This window comes from Sphaeroforma arctica (genome assembly GCF_001186125.1).
Source record: "Sphaeroforma arctica JP610 unplaced genomic scaffold supercont1.9363, whole genome shotgun sequence".
NCBI classification, from domain to species: Eukaryota; class Ichthyosporea; order Ichthyophonida; genus Sphaeroforma; species Sphaeroforma arctica.
In genome coordinates this window covers 468-1,085 of record NW_014031195.1, presented here as the reverse complement: position 1 = coordinate 1,085, position 618 = coordinate 468, and the positions used below count along the sequence as shown (strand labels likewise).

The window sequence follows — 618 nt, the reverse complement described above, 5'->3', positions numbered from 1 at the left end:
ACGACCGTATCTCATCTACTATTAACTACCCCCCCCCCTACCCCACACACACACACACACACACACACACAACGCATACGTACAGGCATTCGCAAACGAAGGCAAAGACTCCGCACCAGTCTTCACAGTCCGCAGAGATACCGCACTTTCATTCGCACTGCGTAAGATGAGAGCTACGAAAGTTCACAGAGTATGGATTGTCAACGGAAGCTCTGCAGGGCAAGCACCCACCGGCGTCTGTTCTCTCACGGATGTGATGAAATGCCTGGCTGGGAAATAGACGGCTATTTCATGCAAAATCACTCAATTACACTCGAGCACGAATAAATTCGCAACTTTATCGCAATTGAAGAAAAGTTGACTAAGTTTTGTGAAGCTGTGCTCATGTGTCTGCGCCACAAAGCTCGAGACCTGAGAAGTACTTGTCCGCGCAGAGTATGGTCAGTCCACAGAAAGGCATCTACAGGGCCGTCCATTTACAAATATGACGGGATATTGAGCTCGGAATACAGTGTTTATGCGTGCAGTCGTGTAGTACCAGACCACACTCGATACGCACCGGTAGTAATCACAGGAGATATGCAGACAATGCATGCCCATGTCAATGACTGACTGAGC

At 48.7% G+C, this 618-nt stretch overlaps 1 protein-coding gene across 1 annotated transcript; it reads left to right on the top strand.

Moving 5' to 3' along the window:
• Positions 1-82: 82 nt before the first annotated feature.
• SARC_16957 (hypothetical protein) lies at positions 83-280 on the top strand (the record flags this gene model as incomplete). Its single annotated transcript, XM_014288942.1, has 1 exon — positions 83-280. A coding segment is annotated over one exon (198 nt), but the record flags the coding sequence as incomplete, so codon positions are not given.
• Positions 281-618: the final 338 nt, after the last annotated feature.